Here is a 21,575-nt window from a genome sequence, read left to right on the forward strand (position 1 = left end):
AATCCTTAAACCATTTTCACTTTCAAAAAAATAAGATTAAATCTAATTATAAATTATTTCATAAATCTTTTGATACAGAGGGTACCTATGTTAAATATTGCATAATAAATCATAATCCAGGATATACAGAATACAGGGTTCAATTAACGACACAATGGCCAGTTTCTTCCTTTCACATTGTAAGCAAACAGCATAACATTTAAAATCAAAGCCAAATACTATGTTTGGTTGTTGTTGTTTTTGGTTGTGTTTTTTTTTTCCAGAGTAGAACTATTTTACCATAGTGAAATCTGTATTTAACATAACCTTTTGCATTAGTTTCCTCTTGCTTACACAGGATTTTGCTTAAACTTGCTACACACAGCATGCATAAAATTTTTATTCAGAATTCCACACCTCAGGTAACAAAACTGATAAATGGCAAGTATGCTGCCAACATAACTTTACTAAGTTAGTAGCAAAAAAAATAAAGTACAACTAAACTGCAAATAGAACAGCATTTTGACTCTTACTGCTTATTTCTGATGTGTCAAATTCATCACATTTTAAACATTAAGCAAAGGCTACCAGGAAAATGGCACAAAACACATTTATAAAGGCTCTGCTTCTCTTTTTGTGTTCCTACAAATATAGAAATGGCTTTTTAAAAAACTTCTAACAGGAACACTGCATTGAAAGCTAGATACTTGATGTATGCAGCAAAAAGGCTTTTAATATTACAATAGTAGTCTCCTAAATCCAAAGTTTGAATTTCTATTTTAAAGGCATTCAGCATTACAATTAAACAAAGCTAGAGCAGTGCCTGCAGCTGCAAATTGCAGAGAAAAAATGCAAATCACAGGAGTTCACACTGCAGGCTCTGAAGTGTCATCAAACCCTCAAAGTACTTTTAAAGAATAAAGTACAAAATGCCACCGGACCTCACAAGATACCCTGCAGGAATCCATTGCTTTTCACCTGATAGACTGGGGAAACTAAGAACTTCAATCATTTTTCCAGAGCCTCTATAAAAATGCAAATGATACCCAGTGGACTCATACACAACTAAAAGAAAAAAAAAGTGTCTTTTTTTGAATGTAAAACTTAAGTATTTTTGAAGAGTTAAAAACTTTAAAAGTACAGCACAAATTGCATCTGTGCAATGCTGCTAAAGATGGACAAATTAACAGAAAAGTTATCCAATACTGTTGCCAGGAAATTGCAATGGTACAAGTTACTATGTAATCACCACTAGGAGATGATTCTCACCTGCCACCACTTCCTACATAGATTTCAATGTATTATCTAGCAATAAAAGTTATTCCTATCCTGTAGGTATGAAAACAAATGCAGAAAGAGGTTATGTAACAATTTTAAAACTTCATTTTAATTCAGTGGTATATAGAAGGATTTTGTATATTCTCTTGCACCATTTTAGATACTTAGTAACTTTAGGAACTGCAACATGGCCAATGTGTGAAGTCACAGACAATTTAATTTTTAAACCACCCATTTTCCTGGTAGTGCAGAAGTAAGAACAGTAGGAATGCTGAAAGGTAAACAGCCAGGTGGGCTATAGATTAGGTACCAAAATAATTTTATTTCAAAGTTTGGAACAGAATATATTCCAGTTGCAGATACTGGTATTTTCCTTTTGATGGAATGGAAGAGTACCAATGCAGCTGGTGGAAAGCATCCAAGGCATTTGCTCCAGCACAGCTTGAACATGGCAGTTGGAGGGCATCCCATTGCAGCCAGCCGCTTCTCTGGGCCAGTTCACCAGTATAGGTTGGAAGGCAGCTGGCACAACTCCCTGCTTGCCAGGAAGTTGCTCTCTGGGGCTGGGGGAGGGAGGAGCTCTAAGGAAATGTTTGTTGCCCCAGCCATTTCTGCCCATGATTCTTCTCCATCAGCTGTCCCTGCACTTCCAGACATGCATTACTGACATTCATAAAGGCAGGTTGTCCTGCTCCATTTCAGGTTAGCCCTTGATGTCCCAGGGGCCAATGTCAGGCCTCACAGTCCGCAGCAGAACCACCTGCATGGCAGAGCCTTCCCATGATCCTCATGGCTCAGGGGTGCAGCCAGTGCAGGGACACAGTGCAACTCCTGCAGCCTTCACTTTCTCTATTCTGCTTTATCCTAACTCATGCTAAAGATCCTTCTGCTAGTTTTCCAAAGTTTCTTCTCTCATCATTTTCACCCTCCATTAAGAAAAAAAAATATTTAATCCTAAATCATCCTAATAACGAGGCACCCACCACCCTTCATATGCCTCAACAGCTTCACACTGGAGTAATCCTCTCAAGCATGGTGAGAACACTATTGTTAGCTGTCAATTTTCAACCAGTTGAAGAGCGAAAAAATCCCCAAACAATCCCCATCTCACAAACCCGGGACTTGAGCACTCAATCATCTTCCCCAATTCAGGGGACTCATGCATTTTTCCTCACATACTATAAAAAAAAAAAAAAGTACAAGGAGCCTTTCCAGTTCATGGAGACTATTACTAACAGGCAGGTGGGTGACTGGTCACATCAAAAAGCCTGCTGGCTTATTGCTGAGCTGTATTTAATTTTCATATTATCAAGGCAGCATATAAAAAACAGATCTTGCAGTAAGGGAAACAGTGCTCACCTCAAGTCAGGTTCAAAGTGAACAGCAGAAGGAGCTTTGTCACACCAAGCCAGACTAGCAATTGCAATTTTCACTTCTTCAGGTGAGCTCTCATCCATATGACAAAGCAACTGTCCATTTAAGTGTGTGACAGGAACCTAGCAAGATACATATTGCTCTTACTCACCAGAACAACACCTCTTCATTTGCAGCAGGGCTGGGTGAGGACAGCCACTCCAGGAGTGGGGAGAAGGCAGCCTTGCAACTCCACAGCCTTTCCCACATCCCAAATCCTACTACTCATCCCCTATAGACACTCACCATTCATATTGCTATTTTTGCTACTTTTCAATGAGTTGTAGGCCTTCTGGGATTGTAAAGTATTTGGTACCGTATAAAATTCCATCATACTTAATATTGCTGCAGCACACATGGGCCTTGTCATTTTTGTTTTTAGTAAACCATAAAATGGGTACAGATAAGAAAATGCCTGGTTAAGTGCTAGTTAAAAACTTTCACTGATGCAGCATGTTAACTCCTTGCACGATTCACATGCAACATCTACTCTGCAGCAGCATTAAAGATGTTCCTCTCAGTAAAAACATTCCATGATAAGGTAGGCTTTCTTTTTAATTGGGCATGCCTGGGAGCTGAGCACACCGCATGTGCAGGGGAAAGAGATGGGACTCAGCCCTGGGAACAAGTAAAGGCTGAATAAGACAAGATCAGTGCTTTGAGCAGACAGCAAAGCACATTTGGCTTTGTCAGGGGACACAACTCCCCTGCAATCCCCAGTGCACCTGCTAATTTCAAACTCAGGTTACTGCATACAACAGAAGACTGTCACCTGAATACATACTGAGTAGCATACATCACCGTGAAGCAATCGCTAAGGGTAAATGCAATCAGGTTTACCAGCAGGCTTTGCAGTACTGCTGGCAGTCTGCATGCTCAGAGACAGCAGCTACCATTGGAAAGGAGAAGATGGGGCTTGGATGCTTGTACAAGGCCCTGCTTATGCCCCTGGAAAGCAAATCTTGCCCTGCTTTTCTTCTACATACACAGGTGCCTGGAATACAGCCTAGAAGTCCAGGCTTTTGCTTTCAACTCTCTTTCAGGCCACCTTCAAAGACTTTGTTTTACACAGCACTGCCTGGCACCCCTACTGTGACCAAGCTCAGTCCTCATTACAGCACTGTCTCCAAATGTGACCTAATTTTTATGCCTGAATATCAACTTCTTGGACCTCTGCCTCCCCACAAGGCATGCACTGGGGCAGGATCTCCTCCAGCTGCAGCTAGAAACCTAGTAGTCAGGCATCGCATAGAGGCAGTTCAAACAAATATGGTAGTAAGTTGACCAGTATATTGAATGCAGGTGCATGCAAGCATAAAGAAGCTAAAACCTGTTTCATCAGCCATCAAGCAGCTTGAGAATTATCTGCAATCCCATATTACCACCAACCAGTTTGCTGGGGTAGGGTATGAAACAGCACTGACATTAAGAAGACTGTGAAAACACTCTGGAACACAGTCCAAATCACCACAAATCTATTTTGATTTACTGTTCCAATGCAAAATTACCCCAGTTTCCCATGAGAGAGAAAGCAATGATGGTCACATCAAAAGATGTGTAGTTGTATTTCAGAATATGTAATGACAACTGTAATTACTTGCTACTTGCACTTTAAAAGATTATACAGTAAGTGTGGAAGGTAACATACAACACTTATCAGTAGGCTTCTGGGCCCGCATGATCTTTGAACTGAATGGAGCAATTATAATCAGCTGCATGTATTATCAAGGCAACTGGAAAAAGCTGACACACATAAGACTCACAGACTCTTCTTTGGGCATAAAGTGTTTTGCATAAACTGCACCTCTTTCTGGGCAGGCTTAAGACAGCATACACAGCACACTTCTCCAGCGCTCCCCCTGTGCCCCATGGGCCAGGTTCCCCATCCCCCAAGCTACAGCTCGTACTCAGTCGAGTCTCACACAGCTTTTTATTTCACACTTCCCACATGACCGCACACCGCAGGACTCGGACCCCTCTCTGACACACGAGCCTCAGCGACGGCGCCCTTGCAAACCTTCTACCTTCTAGCGCCAGCAGACCCAAAGCTCGCCACGTCCTGTCACCTCCCACAGGCAGAGGCGCCAGGCCGAGCCCGCGCCGCCAGACGAGGTGAGCTCCGCTGAGCTCCCCCGGGGGCCGGCTCTGCCGCCACAGCCAGCCCTCCCAGCAGGGGCCGGGGAAGGAATGAGGAGGCAGGCTGCTCCCTACGCGCTTTGCTGAACCACCTGGCTCGCCCGCCCGCCCGCGGGGGGAAACGGGACCAGCGTCGGCCAAGCCGCGGCGCCCGTTGCGCCCGTTGCCCCTCGGCTAACGGCCCCAGGCACAGCCCGCCCGGGCTGGGGGGGGGGGGGAGGGGCGCGTCCCCGCGGCTGCGCATGCCCGGCCCCGCGGCGCCGGCCCGCGCCTCCCTGCGCGTGCGCGGGGCTGCCCGGTGCGGGGGAGCTGGAGGGGGGGAGGGGGGGGGACACAAACGTTCCCGTCCCGGTCCCGCCCGCCTCAGGCCGCGAGGGGGGGAAGAGAGATGGCGAGCCTGATCCCCGCCGCGGCCTCTTCTCCCGCCGGAGCCCCATCCCGTAGCAAGAAGCGCCCAGCGAGCCCGGGCACCGGCGGCGGCCCGGCCAAGAAAAAGAAAGCGACGGCGTCGGGCAGCGCGCAGGTAATGGCAGCGGGGCGGCCCGGGCGCCTGAGCGGAGCCTGCCCGCCCCTCCGCCCCGCGCATGCGCCGGGGAGGCGGGCGGGTGACGCGCGTGCCGCGGGCGGGACCGTCGCCGCTCGGTGCCCGCAGCGGCCCCGGGTCCCGCTGCTGCCCCGCCCCGCCCCGCCCCCGCTGCCTCCTCCTCGGCAGGGCCGCCCGCGGCCGCGCTGGGAGCTGCCGCGCTCCCGGGAAGGGCTGGCCGCCCGGTGCCTGCCGCTGAGCGTCCCGCAGGCTGTAGGCTTCTTTCCAGGGGTTGGAACGCCGAGTTTCACCCTTTCCTTTCACCCCCCTGTAGCGTGAAGGGTGTGTCCGCGCTGTGCGTACAACTGCCCTGGTAGCAGAGTTCTCCTGCCTTCCCCAGTCAGGTGTGTAGCTAAGAAGCCCAGCTCAATCGTCAATCGGTTAAAACCGTCTTTAATACCACTACTTCACTGTCGGCGTTTTGTCGTTAATTATTTTTCCGTGATTGCCTTCAGGATCTTGCTTTGTAACTGGCTTTACAAATCCAGCTGGGGCCAGTCACTAGTGGTGTTCCTCAGGGCTCAGTGTTGGGACTGTTTCTGTTTAACATCTATATTGATGATAAGGACATAGAGTGTATTATCAGTGAGTTTGCAGATGACACCAAGCTAGGAGGGAGTGTTGATCTGCATGAGCATAAGGAGGCTCTATAGAGAGACTTGGATAGATTGGATCATTGGGCTGATGTTAATGGTCTGGGCTTCAACAAGACCAAGGTCTGGGTCCTGCACTTGGGCCACAACAACCCCATGCAAGGCTACAGGCTTGGGGAAGTGTGGCTGGAAGGTGTCTGGAAGAAAAGGACCTGGGGGTTCTAATTGACAAGCGGCTGAATATGCGCCAGCAGGGTGCCCAGGTGGCCAAGAAAGCCAATGGCATCCCGGCTTGTATTAGAAATAGTGTGACCAGCAGAAGTAGAGAGGTGATTGTCCCCCGGTGCTCAGCACCGGTGAGGCCACACCTGGAGTGTTGTGTCCAGTTTTGGGCACCTCAATTCAAGAGAGATACCGAGGTGCTGGAGCGAGTACAGAGGAGGGCAACAAAGCTGGTGAAGGACCTAGAGAATAAATCTTATGGAGCATGCTCGAAGGAGCTGGGCATGTTTAGTTTGAGGACAAGGAGGCTGAGGGGAGACCTCATCACTCTCTACAACTACCTGAAAGGTCATTGTAGAGAGGTTGGTACTGGTCTCTTCTCACACGTAATTAACGATAGAACAAGAGGGAATGGCTTCAAGCTGCAACAGGGCAGGTTCGGACTGGACATTAAGAAAAAATTCTTCACAGAGAGATTGGTTAGATGCTGGAATAGGCTGCCCAGGGAGATGGATGAGTTACCATCCCTGGATGTGTTTAAGGGTCGTTTGGATGTGTTGGTGGATATGGTTTAGGGGAGAACTTTGTAGAGTAGGGATGATGGTTGGACTCGGTGATCCCAAGGGTCTTTTCCAACCTGAATAGTTCTATGATTCTATGATTATGCCATACCTCAGCCCCGTACGTACAGCGACATGCGCAAACTTCAGATTGTGCGTGATGATGCTATTAATTTGAGGTTGTCGATCTGTTATGGGGAAGGGATTAGCACTGGAAAGAACACAATTTAACCAGCTGTCTTGGTGCTGCTCAAATATATTTCTGCCTTATGGCCTTCTCTCAGTTGAGCCAAAGTGGACCTAACAGATGTGAAATGGATGTGTAGCCTCAGAGCCTGAGTTTTGGGGAACAGAGTCAGAGGAGGAAGAAGGGCTATTAATAGGAATTTTTCCTCACTTCCTACCCCTGTCACAGCAGGTAGTGCAGCTGCTGTTTCTGCATCACTTGACACCACCATGCAGCTCCACAGACCCATGCACAGCTGATGACATCTGCCCCTTGATTATGAGGTAGCATCTCATTCTCCCAAAAAGAGGTTCAGAGTCCATGTATATACGTTTGTATAGCCTTTAGGTGCAGTATGTCTTGCATTTCTTCTTTTAGAAAGATTTCAAGAGCTAAAGTGGTCAAAAAAAGGTTGGAAAAAATGGTTGTCTTTTTTTTTTTTCTTCCCCTAGCAGTTATTATTCTCAGTAATATATAATTAACTATAACCATAGCATAGCTGTGAACGATGCCCTACTGCCAGTTAGGTTGCTTGCTTCACATGAGCTATCAGGTCAGGGAAACGTTTCTGCATTTTTCAGCAGATCATCTCTCCAGACAATTGAAAGCCATTGTGTACACGCCAGGGCACAGATAAAAACCCTTCCTCTTTCTGAATGATGCTTTTTTAACAATTGTTTTCACCCTGTGGAATTTACATGGTTTTCTGCTGGGCTTATCCCTAGGAGAGGGAGTATGAACCACAGGGCTTAATGTAGCTAACAAAATGGACTGCGACTGAAAAATTACTGCCTGGCATGACCACATTTACTGAGTCTTTTAAGTTCTGTTTGGATTTCCAACATGGAAACAGAGAGGACTGCTCTGTGTGTGTATACATATATAAACCATGATATACTTACACGTAATTTAAGTGGATATAAAATATATTTTAAAAACCTTTAAACCTCTAACACTGTTTTCTGAAGTTTACACCAAACTTCATCCTCTGGACAACTTCCAGTATTGTGAGACCACGATTTCTTACTCAAACTGCATTTTGATAATGTGTGATAAACGGTTGTTGCAAGTGATTTCAGTGCAGAAAGGAGTAATTTCTCAACATTATGTCCAAGTCAGCATATACATTCACTGACGCCATCAGTGCAGATCAGTCCAATAAAGAAGAGAAAGAAATTAGTCTCACGAAATGTGTAACCTCAGGAATGGGACAAGAAATAGCTCATTGATCTAGTAATCACATTCAACATTGCTGACTAGCTCTGGAGCGAGTCAGTTCACAACAGAAATGAAATGGGGGCTTAGGATTTTTTGAGTTAGAAACATTGATCACTGGGCACTTTCTTCTGCAGTACCTTCTGTAATCTTAATCTCCAGAAGTCTTTATAAAGCCCTTAGCTGATTGCTGAGTAATGTGCTTTTTCTGGGCAAGGAAACCTGTGACTCAATGAAACACTCAATAATTCTAGTCTGCTGAGCTATTCAGAACACAGCTAGTCAACAAGTACTTAATGCTCCATTTTATAACTTACCCAGTCTTCAAGTGGCTCAGCCAATCAGGGATTAGGTCAGCCATGAACTTTAAATATGTTTTCTGGACAAATTATATACCAAGTATCCAGTAATTGTGGGATTTATATTTTATTTTAATTTTCCCCTCCAAACAAGTAACATTCTTCATCTGGCAGTCTAAAAGGTACACAACCTTTAATACACACCGCTTCCAGTGTGGGTTTGTAGATAGCACTTGTTACTTCTCTGACTGTTCACTTTCCTAATGACCCCTTTGATATTTTTAACAGCCTTTTACAGCCTATTTTCTGCCTTTCAGAAGCCAAATATACTGTGCCATAGCTCAGCAGGGAATGGTTTCTATTTTAAGTAAACTGACATTGTGAAACAGACAAATAGTGACTTATTTCCTTGATTAACTAGCGAACTATAGGTAAGAGGATCCCTACTGGGGGGTTTGTAACTACTTGCATTATATTAACTGCTAACTTCTGTGCCTAGCTTTCATGAAAATACACTTTGCATTGTGCCAGCTGTGAACTTACTCACATCTGTGATTCCATCACTGTGAAATTAAACAAAAAGGGGTTTTTGTAAGTTCTGGAAATCACAGTTTGCTTTTCTTTTGCATGCCTTACGTCACAAGTAGCTACCATGGTGCATTCACTGAAAGACACACTGGTCTAGCAAAACTGTAGATTTCAAAAATGTGTTTATTTTCAGATAATAAATCTGCTTAAAGATAGCAACGTAATCAACTAGTTTGAGTAACTGTGTACTTGAGAATCCTACAAGAGTCCCTAATTACCACAGAGCATACAGCGTTTTTAAAAACCCAAATTTTATTATATTTCTCCAACATATGAATTGCTACTTTCTCTAGGATACACTTAAGGAACATTTCCAAAACACATTCTTCATCGTTTGAATGAGTTACTGACCCAAAGGTATTGAGTCATGTTTGTTTTGGAGGTACATTGCACAGGGGGCTTGTCAGTCATGTCTACAGAAGGAGACACGTGCTTTTGGGATATAATGCTTGTATTTACCAAATGTAAAATTAAAAGGGAGTTTATAGGAAATCATGATTGTAAATGGATTATATCACTTTCACTAGCTTTACACAATTATTCCTCCCATGTAGCTGTGCCATTGAAAAATACCTTAGTCTTTGCTGCAGCAGCAGATTTTTAATGCTGGGGATTGTTGTATCTATTAAATGGTAGCACTCGTGTCAAATGCAATGCTATTCACTTGTTTACATAGCACTGTTCAGTCAGAGGTCCTTAGCCAGTGATTTCCAATAGCTGCTGTGCTGGTTCAGCTCATCGCTGGCTCTTGTGCAGACTTGTCTCCAAGTCTCCTGTCTTTTTAATTACTATCACTTAACCTGGGATAGAATATTTGACACTGACCTTAAAATGCCATCAGTTCCTCTACCTTAATGTTCACTCCATTATTTTTATAGACTATACAACAACAGGAAGCTTTTAAAACTGTATTCTACATCAAGATGTAAGAAATGAAAGAAAAGGCTTGTCTGTTACAGCTAGCAAGCCTAAAAGACAGAATTTGCAGTGAGATAAGAGAATGATTTGGGGGGGAGGTGGAGAAGGGAAAGAAATTGTCCGATTTTGTGAAAGGACAATTAAAGAGAGAAAATATGCTAAATATTATAATAAATGCATATTCACTTACATTATCTGTGAAGCAACTTAAGGCATGTATGATGAAGTATAGTAAACGCCTTACTTTGAGAATTACACCGTGCTTTGTCTTACATTTTGAACTGATGTAAAAAGCTTTGTAAACTATGGAAATACAGAGGATGCTTTTTGCTTCCTTTCTTTCCATCATTGTAGCAACAGCAGGTCTTTGTACCGTTTAGATAATTAAGATGGAATTTCCTCTTCTGTAATGGTATTTAAGAGTTAAATCATTAAATATATTGACTATGAATATTGCAGCAGTGCTACTGGCCACCTTCATTTTATGCAACTAGCTCTCTCGTATGTATACTTTACACTTTCTGTAGTTCTATGCTTAAAAACAGAAGCTATAGAACAGTATTAGAAAACAAAAGTCAAAATGCTTTGGAAGTTATCATTGTCTTACATAAGCTCCTCTCATGCACAACATGAAAATAAAAGGAGTGACTCTTAAGGTATGCTTAGAACTCTAATTTTATTTTAAATGTAACAAACCAGTGATGTTTAATATAGAAACCTGAAGACCATCGGATTATTGTTCTGATAGAGAGCTGTATGTTCAACAAGAAGACTTTCATGAATACATACCAACATGGTTACTGTTACGTATTCAGAATATGTCCACTAAAGACAGTTTATCCTAGTACATAAATAGCATGGAATTGGACTGTAAACCATCACTAAATTTAATCAGTTCTCCTGTTCCGCTATTTTGCAAAGCCTGTCACTGTAAGTACAAAACCATCAAATCAATTTTAAAGTAACTCTGTTTTAAAGACTCCATTTGATCTGGCTGTAATTTCCTGAAAAATTAGGTTACAGAGAATGGGTTTAACTACAGAAAGAGTAACACTACAACTACTGAGCTGAGCTGAAGTGCTGCTCTTCCTGTGTTCTGGGATAGGTAATTCCTCTAGTACATCACAGTATAATAAATTTCTGAGCTGAAACAAAAAAGCACGCAATTACACATTCAAACCTTGTTTACAGACATACTCAAATCTGTATGATACTAAACTTACTTAATCTAATGATTATAACACTATTCCATATAAGACCTTATGTAACAAAGAAGCATGATTTTCCTTTATAGTTGGAAATGTAATAAGTTTATTTCTACCAATCGTCCTGCCCATAAAGAGACAGCAGTAACCTAATACAGCATGATAGTAGGGAGAGTAAGTGCATATGCATTAGCCAGTTTATAAAAAAGTTACCACATCATTATGCTCTAGACTACATTTTTTTTCTTTTTTTTTTTTAACCATCTCTCAGCCCTTAAGGTTATGACAGTAACTGAAAATACATTTGATTTAACCAATGAAGCAGTGCCAATATGAAGATACACCTTGTCTGGAACAGTATCTTTGAAAGATGTAATATGCTCCCAAGGGATGTTAACTCAAAGCTAATCAAATTGATATAAATGACACTTCCAGTGGATACAGTACAGATACCATGATAAGGTGCCTTTGGTAGTTACTGATAAGAACTGCTCAGTTGAGCTCTTCAAGTTCATCCACTTGCATACTCATTCACAACTCTTCACCAGAGTCTTTGCTCTTACAAAATTAACTCAGCCAGTTTAAAACAAATTGCCATGTCATTACAAGAATTTTAGCAGGAAATGTTTAAATTGGGATGACTCTCCCACAGGTAGGTACACAGGTGGGATCACACTGCATGTCCCCAGACCACAGAGCACTGAAAATCCCCCAAACTTGCAGTTCTTCCTGTGAAGCTCGCTGCATACATCTCATCCTTTCAAACACATCACCACAAAGATACTTCTGCAACAAAGCAGTCACTGAACAGCTGAAATATTAAGCATCTTTTCTCCCTTGGGGTTTTTGTTCTCTTCTCAAAAAACCCCACTTATTTTCAGGCAGTCCACTAATGGGAGCCAGAATTATCCTAAGGTATCAGTTTTTGTCACTTGCTCATTTGAAGTCAAATCTATTAAAGAACCAGAATCCCTCCAGTCCCTGATGGGGAAAAATTAGAACAAAAAGACAATTAGCAGATTTTGTAGGGAAATCTGGCAAAAATTGTATGTGAGTTATGTTTAGGTTTATTTTTTAAAAAAGGGAATTGCTTTTATAGAGGAATCTAGATTAAAAGGAAAACTGTCAAAACTGAGAGCTAAGAATTGACTTTACTTGACATTTATCAAATATTGAAGGCTTTAGTTGATATGTAATAATAAAAGTATGAGAATTTCCAAACCAGACTATGCCAGTCTCAGAGAATTACCAACCCCAAAACCAAATGTGATTAGATTTTAGATTTAGAGTAAACACAGATGTGTAAAGTTATAGAAAGGCAAAAGCATATGTGTATTGATTTTTACTATAGGCGTCAGTATGCTCGTTTCTTGTTTTTTTTACCCTTCTTACCTTATCTTAATTGAGAATTTTAATTTTTCCTTTAGCTGAAAGAAAATGGAGTTTTACTATGACCACACTTAATTTCAGAATTCATGATAAACGTGTAAGAAACTTAGGAGAGATAATAAAGATGGTTCCCTGATTTTATCATAAGGAAATAAAATAGATTGGGTTGTTTTTTGAAAGAGCAAGAGCAATCTAAAACACTGCATGCGTGTACTTTAATATGACATTGTTTGAGAGGTAGTGCATTAAAAGGTTCAGATAAACAAAAGAAAGTTTGAAAGACCTTAACTGTCTAGGTATTTCAGATTTGAAGAGGTTTCAGACTGTTTTTCACATTCTAATAAAGTGTAATGCTTGTATGAGGTAACAACTTCAGTTCTTGCTTTAGCAAGGCATTAGTAGTTATAAATGTCTTAATTTTGGATTAGAAAAGCTCCCACCCTGGTATTTGCTGGAAAGGCAACATGAGAGCTGGGCAGTTTTCATACACTACCTCCTGCAAGCTCAAGACTGGTACATCCCTATGAGGAAGAAATCAAGCAGAGGAGTCAGGGGACCTGCATGGATGAGTAAGAGTCTTCTAGAAAAAAATAAATGGAAGAAGGAAAATTTAATAGAAATATTAATTTTGTAGCCTGGGAGGGTTTTGAACACATTTTTTAAGCATTTCAAGAAAACAGAATGGAGATGTTGGCTATTTATTTAGACTTACAGAAAGCCATAAAAGTTGCAACACACCATGTTGTGAAGTGTATCTTGCCCTCACAGCACAATTTATATCCATGAACAGTGTATCTTGTCTCACTGCAAAGCACACCAGCAAATTCAAGGGGCACAGTTAGGCAATCTGTTGGTTTCTCATGATCTAAAATGAATGATTCCTACTGTCCTATCTTCTTTGCTCTTCACTGCATGTTCCTACTGCCTGCATCATTCCAGCTTTGGTACTCAACAGACCTGCCCAGCCACTGATAGAGTTTATCAGAGAGAAGACTAATTTACTAAGCCTTCCCTCTCTCCCAGGAATCTGCATTGTCTCTTGCTGCACTGGTGAACTGGACTAATTCACTGGGAGGCCTAAAGGTGTTGGAGGCAGCACAACAAGAAACAGGACTACAGGGCAAAGAAAACCACTTTTCCACTACAAGCAAGCTATTTAATGAGCTTAGATACTTAGGTTTCATTAGCTTACTGTAACACACAAAATGGAAACTGGAGCAGTTCAAGATCTTATTTGTTAGCTATCAAGAGAGTAGCAACTTCAGCTGTCATACTGCTTGTTTGTCAGTCTCTTGAGTACCTTAGAACTGATTTTACAAACTCCAGCAAGCTCTGTGAGATGCCACCAAAATAAACTAGCGGGAAATACTAAGGACTAGTCCTAATTCCACTTCTCCCTGAACATACAGGCAACTCTGTCCACTTGGAATGCAGAACCATGAACATCTGCCTTTCTGAAAGCAGGTATTGTATCCTTTCTTTCAAATGTACAACAGAAGTCACAGTTACAGCACTGATACTTATTGTTTATATCACTAGTCCTTATAAGTGCTTGCTGTGACTTCTGCTTGAAGTTAGTCTTCTTGTTCCTGCCAGTGCCAGAGTGGATTCAAAACCTGGTTTTCACTATGCACATCCTAATCACCAGGCTGGACGCCTGTGGTGGGAGGGGAGCAGGGACATGTTTCCTTCTCCATAGCCAAGGACAGAGGCTCTGTCTGTTACAAAACAAAGATAATGACTCTCTAGATTGGTATTGAACACAATTGTTAGAATGGTCTGCTTAAGTATTTCTGTTATATGTTTTGTCCAATGATGATTTTTGTGCAAACAGGGATCAGAAATCTTTTCCTTCCAAAACTCATGCCAAAAAGCTATATAGTAATTCCATCTAATAACATGCATTTATGTTGTAATAAAAACACATCACTGCTAATTTAAGAAACAAATTAGAAATGGATGGAAGGAAACTATTTTGTGAGTAATATGTAATTAAACTGTAGAGTCCATCATTCTGGGAGGGGTGAATATCTGAAGTTACATGGTTTGTAATAACCTTGCCTCAGGATGTAAGTGTTGGCTGGCACCAGAAAAATAATTGTCCTTGCTGATTATGAGACTCTGTTGTGGATAAGGAGGATACTGGGGAATTAAAAGAAAAATAATTCTGTAAAGCATTGCAGGCCATTGCTAGCATTTACCAAATAGTGACTTCTGGTATCATCTGTCCCTTTATCATTTACTGAACAGAGAAAAATGGTTTGTTGAATACCATAAGTCTTTAATTTTCATTAACGGGCAGAATACAGCACTTCTCTGTGCTTCCATGCACAACCTGCCTAATGTGTGACTGACATAAAATCTGACAATTTTAAAAGATACCTCATTTTGCAAACATCCACAAGCCTAGGGGTGAAGCCTTCTACACAGTTTGAAGCAAGTTAGTTTTGTTGGTTTTTTTACTTTTCTGCAGTGTTGGTGTGACTGTAGCACTACTTGCCCCAGTGTTCATGAGGATGTAATGTGCTTATCAGGACAGCCTTATTTACTGCTTCCTCAGATTTATGCTTTTCTGAGTTAGTGAAAGAACGAGAAGAAGGGCAGAAAAGACTGAGACACCCTATGATAATTTCTGCATGACGAATACAAGATTTACAGGCATGTCACTTAAATTATATGCTGGAAAATTCAATGAAGCTTTCAAGCAAGCAAATCTTTTTTCAAATCTGAAAATGAAACAGCAGCTTCCAAAGCTGAATGCAGAACTACTGCTTAGAGTTTGGTTATGTATGTCTCAAGTAGACTATCTTAAGAAAAAAAGGTTAGCAGCATCCCAGGAGAACAGGTGTTCATCAGGGAAGGGGAGAGTATTATAAAAATACTCCTCATACAGGAGAAAGGAGGGAGCTAAAATGCTGTAGGAAACTGTGTGAAAGTTATGTGCCATAAAAACAGCCTTTCTATTGAGTCAGTGGTGTATTGGTATGCAGTCCATCCAAAAGCTTGTCTTAATCTTCCAGATAAACAGGTACATGTAATAAAAGATGACCCCTCTGCCTAGATACTTTGTTACGTTTATGCCCTGAAATCATCAGGACTACATTAAAATACTGCTGAACTGGAACACGCAGAAATTAGGGCAGTAACTAACGTGAGTTATATGACTGCTCGTGACCAAAAGAGCTTTTTGTTAATAAAATCAGTATTTTCTATTTTATAGGGTATTGATTTCTAACTAGGGAGATGGGAGAGTTGCCCAGACAGCTGTGGAATCTTTGTCCCTGGTGGTGTTCAAGACATGCTGGGCAAAGCCCTGAGCAGCCTGGTCCAAGGTCAGTTTTGACCCCACTTTGAGTAGGCAGTGGGCTAGTGACCTCCTGAGACCCCTTCCAGCCTCAGTGTTCAGTATTACCATGTCTCATTTCAGAGGTCTGGTTTCTGTGATTACGGTGGGTGTGCCCTCTGCCTAGACCAGCAGTTACACACTCTTCCCATAGGCAGCTCAGGCTGTCTCCACTGGGGACTTTTCCCTGTTGTGTATTAAAGAAGCCCAAAACAGTGTCTACATTTAGAGGGTAATAATTCTCCCTACACTGTCAAAATGGTTATGTTTTAGTAGAACTGCTTTTCCCTGGGAGGAACAGCAAAAAATTTACTCTTAAAATCAACAAACTGGAATAGGAGAAGGCCATTTTTCCTTGAAAAAGCACATTGTGTTCAGGCTTCTCAAACCAAAGCACTTAGCTTAAGCATAAGCCCTTATGCTTGTTTATCTTTGTTTACACAGTCTAGAACTAGCAGTGCTAATTTGAGTCTCACATTCAGTTTTCTCAAGTCATAAATTCAATTTTCTCCTTAATTTTTGTTAAGCTTATTTATTGCAGCCAGAATTGCCTTTTGTTGCATCCACAGAATTTCCTTCTTTATCCTCCTTTTCATCTGTTCAAAAGGTATTTTTTTCTTTGCTAAATAATTCATGGTGGGAAATTTCTTAAAACATCCTGTTAAACCCATCACAAAATATTAAATACTGTGTTTCCCTCTCACCTACAATAATGGATATTATAGCAAAACTTCACTAATTCTAATGCAGTGGAAAAGTCACGTCTTTTAATAGTTCTGTTCTGTTTCAAGTCCAGCCAAAAAGACAGTCGGGATACAAGTGTATATACACAACATTAAACTGTCTGGTGCTTTTCAGATATGCTGCAGTTCCTCCACTTCAATATATAGTATTGGGGTGAAGTGTATGACCACAGAACTTAAATAGTTGACTAAACAACCACCTACTTGTACAAATGTTTCTGCAGAACTATTTCAGAAATTTGCCTTGAAATTAGCTCTCTCATCTCTTTTCCTCCTGAGCAGCCTCACGAGAGTCTGCAGTAGATACTTTTATTATCTGATTTTCATCTAAATTAGAATTTGCCATATATTTATTTTGCTTCAGTCTTTGGAAGTTTTTTCATTATCTCATTAAATGTAGGTATCCATAGGATGATGAACCTACAGTTTTGCTGACTACAGGAGACCTGTGTGCTATTCAAAGCAGGAATGGTCGGTGTTGAGTCTGCTAGATGAAGGAAAGTGGATGTAATATTCAAGGCGTGTACAGCCAATTTTTTTTTTTTTTTGTCCTGTAATATGAGACAAACAATAAAGGAGATATTTGTAGTCTGAAGATTTTTAAGCACTAAGGTGTAGTTTCTTTTCTTGTCCTCTTTTAAAGACTTTTGGAGCATGAGTTACTGCTCTCTGATACGTTATGCCTTTGATAACTTTTTGAAGGTTTGTAGGAAGAGTAATTTTAATTCTCAACTGCTTTAGAAGTGGAATGTTCTGTATGTGACTGTGCCTAATGTTTGTCTTTTTGATATTGTGTTTGGGTATGACAAACAATGTTTTGGGTACGTGTACACAAATGGAAAAACCTCTTCTGAATATCTTAAGATTGTAGTGCTAAGCCTTTGGAGTACAACTGCTAGTATTTACTAATGCATCACAGCAGCATAGTATAGTAAACTGAAACATAATAGAAATAGAATTTTTATCTACTTAAAGTGACAATTCAGACAGACTGAAGAAGTGCTAAAATATGAAAAAAAAATCTGGAAAATGCAAAAGTAAGGTCTCGTTTTCTCTATCAGTTTACCAGTTAGTCCATCACATCTGAATGTAAAATTTGACTATTCTAATTCAGGTCTGTTTTTCCTAAGAAAAATAGGTAGAATACGAACCCTGGAAGACAGGTATGTCCTGTATTTACTCAAACCTAATTAATTGCCTTTCCTTGAAGAAATGTTGTTTTGGTTTTGTTTGTTACTCAAATGTTGCCTGTCAAAATGGGTAATGTTTTACAGAATAAACTAGAATCAGGAAACAGTATGTTTTTCAGAATGGAATTGCTTTCCCATCAGCCACGGGAGCCCCGATACCTTTTTGCTTTCCTTGTCCCTGGTTCAGTCACATGCAGATGAACAGACTTGGATCCTTCTCCTACCTTGGCTGAAGCCTGTTATTCAACAGAGGGATTTTGATATGCTCCCTGAGCAGCATTACAATGTGAGGAGCACATAAGCATATTGTAATCCTCCAGTCTTTTCTCCTGAAATACTTTGACCTTAAGTGTTCCATAACAAATTAGGTATCTTAAACTTTACGAAGCAGTTCAGTCAAGTCCTTGACTGAACTGAATTTTTCTGACAGTGAAAGGAATGTACTGGCAGTTTTTATAAAAATTCAATTGTGATTTACTGTAGCCTTTTTTGCTAGCATGCTTCCATCCATTTTCAGTCTTACGGGCCATCAATTTAGAAGATGTTTTGCTCTTGGGGAATCAAAATATTCTGTTAGCTGGGCTCAGTTTTACCCCTGGTGAAACTATGAACTTACACATGCTTTTCATTCCATATATACTGAAAGTTTTAGCTCCAGAGCTGCTTCACCATGCCATTCAGCTCATGAATTTGTCCAAGTTACAATTTTCTTAATAAAGAAAACTGTCAAGTGTTATAAACAAGGAATAATCCCAGTCCACCAAATGAAATCTAAAAGTGAGAGATCCTTTGCAATTATTTAAAGCCAAAGGGAGCTTTGTGGCAAATGCAAATTAAACCAAGCTTTTCTGGGATAGTGTGAAGCTATTCACAGTTTTGTCCCAATTACATTTTTTTGAGGGTTTTCCCCATAGAAAATAGTATTTTTTTTTCCTTGAAATATTTGTAAGTTATAAAACTGTCTGTTGTAGTGCTTCAGAGTTTTTAAATGGAAAAACATGTTTGGCATTGGAAATCTCTTGAGAAGAAATCAAAGCTTTTTATTGAAGCTTATTAGTCTCTTTCTGTGTTTGAAAGTTTAATAATTTTGAAAATAACAAGGTAAATTAGTTTTTCTGGATTTTTTTTTTTTCTTAAGTGAGCAGCACCAGTAAGCAGGGAGTTCTTGTGTCATGAAATTGCTAGGTCTTTTTCCCCTAGGTTTTCAAGAAATTTTCAAGAGGTGAGAATGTAATTAAAATCTTATTCTCCCTTTGGCTGCATTTTTAATTTTGAATTCAAGCCCTCACACAGCATAATAGAGCTTTGCTTTAGGGTGTTTTATACCTCTATCAAAGTGACTAAAGTAATTAGTATTTTATACATTTTGGTAAGCATTTTGTCACTGGAAGCACCAGTGCAGGTTAATGATAATAGTTTGAAGGTCTGACAGTGACAGGACCCTAAATGAGAATGTCGCCTTTTAATCAAGAACACTTGGAGTCTATGCTATTGAAATGCCCTACAGAAAACACAGAAAAGCCATCCATCACTTTGTGACAGTCCAATCTTTTGGTGCATGAGTAACATTTTTTTCAGCCTTTCTAAGGCAGTTGGAATATAAGATGATTTAACTCACCTCAAAAGTGTAGAAGTTCGAAAGCATAATGTGCAGATTGCCTTCTGGAAAGCATATGTGTCTGTATGTACTATCTTTAGTTATTTAGATTGCAACTGAAGTGTTTGCCATGTCCTGCTTAAAACACATACCCCCTCTCTCTTATACACCCAACAGGCAAAATTATTTCTGAATTTTAGTCATATGTTTGAAATTAATTTGCATAGTTGATTAACTCAATGGTCAGTGGAAATATTCAGTAAGTTAGAGGGAAAGAACTGCTGCTTTAGGAAGGGCGGTTTTTTTAAGTCTTGCGCAGAAAAGTAGTTTCACACATGATTCAGAAGTTGTCTGGGGAATGCTTGAAAGAAGCTGAGTACATTTAGTGACATAGACTTGGAATTAGAAACAATTATAATAATAATTCAGCAATCTGATTTCAAGCTTTTTGTTGTTATGTTTAACAACCATCCCTCAGCTTTCTTTATAAGTGAAAGCACCAGCAGCATCTGAGGACAATGTAATTTATGCAAGAATATTTTTGTTTTCAGTCATTTGGGAAATTTACTTTTGACATCAATGGAAGCAGAAACCTGTACCAGGAACCTTGTCCTGTAAGATGAGTTGGCAGTGATGAAACCCATTGACTTAAATGGATTTACTCCTAATTTACATTGTATGCATGACTGTCTTGCCCACCCTACTAGCTGCTTACAATCAAGGACATTGATCTGCACTGTACTTGATACCTGTTTTCAGCTGGCTACCACTTGCATTTTTTGTTTAATAAATTGAGTTTTTCGGTACCCTGTGGAACACAATTTTCTGTGAATATGCAAGATTTGTTTTTTTCCTTCCTGGCATTTAGACATTTTCAAGCTGAAATCTTTTCTGTCCTACCCCAAAATAAGGTAGGACCTCCTGCAGAGGGAGAATGTTCCTAAAATGCAACCATGTACCAGAGTGCTGAGAGAGAAAAGGCTGGGGAGATCATATTGGACTTCATTTTAGTGAGTGGAAAGGAAAAGGGTAAAAGTTTTTCCTGCTGAATCTAAGAACCAGTAAATGCAACCAGATGGAGAAGACACGCTTATACATGTTACTGAACAAGTCTTTCCAGCAAAACTTTCTATCATGGGTCTGGAGAGAGTTAATATTTTTCAAGAGAGTGCTATTTCATCAGTCTTACCTTGTTACAGAGTCTTCAGCGAGTTTGCTTTCAGAAATACACTGTGCTAATAATGTCGGTGATGAGAAATTTTTTAGCTATCATTTTCACTTGAGCGCAAGCAGATCTAAATCTGACACCTTCCTCTGAATTGTTCCCAGCAATGTAAAGAGCCTTTTTGCCTGCCAGCGTGTACGTGTTCTAGTTTTAATGGCTCCTGTCATGTCATCACGCAAAGTTAAATGAACTAAATATTCAGAATGTGCAGGAGCCTGTACCAGGCTTGTTACACAGTAAGAACTAATATATTAATCAAGCAGCTTAATCTATGTTCCAGTATGAACAGTATTAGCTAGGACTCTCTTAAATAGTTGACATTCTCAGTCTACTCTAAATTTTAAAAAGTCTGCTTGTGTCATTGCTGCTGTCATCTAGTGACATTCATGCTCTGTTTTCACATGCCATTCTCACTCACTGTAATTGGCTGCTAGTGAAAATACAGCTATTATCCATCTATTTTATAAATTACCATTTTGTTCCCTGGCTTCATGTCACAGCTTCATCAGGGTGTCACAGAACTTAAACACAGCTAAAAGCTGATTAAGTTGCTACAAGTTGGATGTTGCTGCTTTAGAAGTAACCTACTACAGGAATAATTAGACATATACCCTTACTGAGGCTGAGTTAAAACAACTGTGTCAACAAAATTAAGAATGTCGTTGTAGTATTATTGTGATTGTGAAAATCACTGCCAAAAGTAAGTACCAATAATTAAAATAATTCATTAAACTTCCCACACAAAGGTTGGAGACAAATGGGTTCCTCAGCAAGCCAAAATTGGGTGTGTGGGGCAAAGTTACCACCAAGTGTGAAGGCTTGATTTAGAACCAGACCCCTCTTATTATTTATTTTTCAATTATGACATACAAC

At 40.4% G+C, this 21,575-nt stretch overlaps 1 protein-coding gene across 1 annotated transcript in view; it reads left to right on the forward strand.

Moving 5' to 3' along the window:
- The first annotated feature begins 5,111 nt into the window (after positions 1-5,111).
- INO80C (INO80 complex subunit C) overlaps positions 5,112-21,575 on the forward strand; it is a 32,010-nt gene continuing 15,546 nt past the window's right edge. The window contains exon 1 of the mRNA XM_051612615.1: positions 5,112-5,329. Coding sequence (XP_051468575.1) covers positions 5,195-5,329 — 135 coding nt within the window. The 5' untranslated portion in view covers positions 5,112-5,194. The remainder of the gene's footprint in view (positions 5,330-21,575) is intronic.

The sequence above is a fragment of the Apus apus genome, chromosome 2 (genome assembly GCF_020740795.1).
Source record: "Apus apus isolate bApuApu2 chromosome 2, bApuApu2.pri.cur, whole genome shotgun sequence".
Lineage (NCBI taxonomy): Eukaryota > Metazoa > Chordata > Aves > Apodiformes > Apodidae > Apus > Apus apus.